Source organism: Bos taurus, unplaced genomic scaffold, assembly GCF_002263795.3.
Source record: "Bos taurus isolate L1 Dominette 01449 registration number 42190680 breed Hereford unplaced genomic scaffold, ARS-UCD2.0 Leftover_ScbfJmS_1419, whole genome shotgun sequence".
In the NCBI taxonomy this organism is placed as follows: domain Eukaryota; kingdom Metazoa; phylum Chordata; class Mammalia; order Artiodactyla; family Bovidae; genus Bos; species Bos taurus.
This window is the reverse complement of record NW_020190520.1, coordinates 4,102-7,176: the sequence shown is the minus strand read 5'-3', so window position 1 is coordinate 7,176 and position 3,075 is coordinate 4,102. Positions and strand designations below refer to the sequence as shown.

At 52.0% G+C, this 3,075-nt stretch overlaps 1 protein-coding gene across 1 annotated transcript; it reads right to left on the bottom strand.

Moving 5' to 3' along the window:
* Positions 1–337: 337 nt before the first annotated feature.
* On the bottom strand, positions 338–1,712 carry LOC112445446 (UL16-binding protein 3-like; the record flags this gene model as incomplete). Its single annotated transcript, XM_024988949.2, is given in 3 exon segments — positions 338–989; positions 991–1,219; positions 1,451–1,712. Coding segments are annotated over 3 exon segments (549 nt in total), but the record flags the coding sequence as incomplete, so codon positions are not given.
* Between the last annotated feature and the right edge of the window lie 1,363 nt (positions 1,713–3,075).

The following is a 3,075-nucleotide window of genomic DNA, read 5'->3' as shown; positions in this document are numbered from 1 at the left end:
TTCCCACTGTCATCTGACAGTGAGGACCTTTCAGAACTGAGGCCTGATTTGTCCGAATTCTGCTCTCAGGTGATATGGGGTCTTCTTCACCGGCTCATTTCAGGATGAGGAGGTTCACGGAGGGGCAGGGGTTGGCTGGGATTCACCTTCCCTGGCCTCACACCAGGCCCTGTGCCCCTGCCTTCCCTCTGAATTCTGCCCTCAGTACCTGTTCTTGTAATGGATACAGGCTAATGATGATTATGACAAACTGGCGAGAACCCCGGTGGGATCCAGATGATGTAACTGCTGTCTGGGGCCATGGGCTGCATTGTAGAGGGTCCCGTGGTCGTGATGCTGCAAGGAGAGTAAGAGTGAAGCCCTTGTCCAGACCCCAAATTCAGCACATGCCTGCTCGCCCCCCTGACCCAGGTACCCCTACTGTGCAGAGAGTTTACACACATCACATGGAGGCCCCTGAGATAGATCCTCAGGTGAGATGGGGGGAAGGGAGGAGCCCAGTCTTCATGGGGCTCTGACAGCTAATGGGGGAGCAAGGTTTCCAACACAGCCACTCAGTCCTGCTGTGACATCAGAGACAGTGACCTGAGGATGGAGTCCTCAGGAGTTGACAGCAGAGGTGGTATTGACAGATTTCCAGAAGAAAGATTGGTGACATTTGAAAGAAGATTCTGGAAAGAGGGAACAGTAAGAAGGAGATTGGGATCACAGAGATGCTCTCATGTTTAGGATCCGTGGGAATCCATGTTCACTCGTCCAAAGGCCTGTGCTGTGAGGAGAGACGTCAGGAGCTGGAAGAGGAAGGAGGATGACAGAGCATCCCTGGGCCATTGTTCTCCCAGGACAGCTCACCTCTGACAGATCATTTTCACACACACAGAGGGGTGGGTCCATGTCACCATGAGAGAACTACCACTTTCTCCTACTCTTCTCACTTACCCGCGGTCTTCAACATTTTCTCCCAGCTCAGCAAGAAATCCTGATACCAGCCTGACAGTCTCCATGGAGACCTTCTTGAAGAAGTCCGTCACAGCTCTGTCATTCTCCCACTTCTCTTTCATCCGCCTCCCTTTAGAATGAACCATTGTCCAGTGTCCATTCTCCGAATCAAAGAGGAGGCACAGTTGTCCATTGAAGCCAAACTGCCAGGATGCACTGGTGTGTCCGTTGTCTTCTCGCCAGCATGTCATCCTGGCCTGCAGGGTCAGAGGGCCTGACCCTACCGAGGAAAAGAAAGAGCTCAGCCTCTGAGCTTGACAGATTCTTTGCCCAACCTGGGTCCACCTCCCCTGGGCCCAGCTAATCTGGCCCTGGTCTCTCCTGCAACAGCTGCTCTTTCCACTGGACTACTAGGGAAGGACAATATCCTTTTTTTTTTTTTTAACCCAAAAACAGTGGATGCAGCTAAGCCCCCAGTCTACTCCTCCTGCATTTGGACTTTCTAACTCACCCTTGTCTATGTGTTTCTCCGGTGTAACATCAGGCATCTGCTCCTTGAGCAAGTCTCCAATGTCTCTGAGTGTGTCAGTCTGTGTTTCCCAAGCGTTCATACTTTTCACTTCCTCTCCCAATGGACTCATGTACTTGATCTTAGCTCTACCACAGTCATAGGAGAGAAAGACCTTTTGATCAACTTCTCCTTGAACCTCACACCATGGCTGACCATCTCTGGGCCGAGGATCGATGGTGACATTATAGGAAAGAGAATGAGCGTCTGTGAAGGCAAAACACAGTGAGGGTGAGGTTGGGGAAAAAGACCCTGAGGCCCCTTCCCCCAGTTATGTGAGAGCAGAGTAAAGTGCAGGGCTGGGCTGACAGAGCAATGACACCCCACAACACACACCACACAGCCAGTGCCCCTCCTCTCCTTGTGGAGAAGGAGGAGTCCCCTGCCTGGCAAATTTCACACATCCTGAGTGTGTCCCCTTGTCCACCAGGTCTGTTCCTAGCATCATAAGCTTTGCAGAGACATGCCAGGCTGCTATGCAGGAAAAGTCTAGATGACAGAGGACTGTCAGAATTTAACCCCGTGTCCTGTGAGAGATGGGGAGCCTGAGGGGATGCTCCTGAGGAAGCAGGATGACAGGGAGAGGGGCAAAGAGGGGACGGGTGAGCACAGAACCCCAAGTTGGAGAAGGGAGAGTTCACAACTAGGGGTCACAGGACTTAGCAAGGCCGGGGAGACACTGCTGATCTCCCATTAGGATGGGTCTTGGAAGCCTGGAGAAAGGCCTGGCCCACCTGGCAAGAAAGAGAAAGTCCAGAACTTCTGAGGCAGGTGGTAGAGGAGGGGATCATCTGCCAGGGGGACGGTATGAAAGGGCAGGAAAGTGTCCAGGCCACCAGGCGCCATGGGAAAGCCTGATGGACTCCATGGAGCCTGAGAGGAAAGCATGAGAAGCATCTCCCATAGCTCAAAGATGACTTTTGGAAATCAGGGATAGTGGTAGGAGACCGTGTTCCTGTGGGCTTCCGGCAGGAACAGGGATGGAAAATGGGGAAAGATCAGATTCCAGGTGGAGTGTTGTATGTCAGGAGCAAAGTTGGTACAATGGTCAAAGTCATTAGTGAAAGTTGCTCAGTCATGTCTGACTCTTCTGACCCCCATGGACTATATACAGTCCATGGAATTCTCCAGGCCAGAATACTGCAGTGAGTAGCCTTTCCCTTCTCCAGAAGATCTTCCAGACCCAGGAATCGAACCCAGGTCTCCGCACATGCAGGCGGATTTCGTTACCAGCTGAGCCACAAGGGAAGCCCAAGGAAACGGAGTGCATTAGTATCCCTCTCCAAATCTCCAGCCAGGATCAAACTGGGTCACTGTGTTGCAGGTGGATTTTTACCACTGGCTATCAGGGAGCTGAAAGTGATTAGAGAGTCCATGCGCCAGGGCCTGACTGCAGAGATACATCCTCAGAGGGTGATCCAGAGGCAGAGAGATGGTCAGTGAACCTGGATGCAAACTGCTTGATTGAGAGACAGAAAACAAGGAGAGACAAACACAAGACTGGATGATCAGTAGGCTGAAAGCAGCCATCCCTACCAAACATCCCTACCAAAATTCCAGAACCGAGC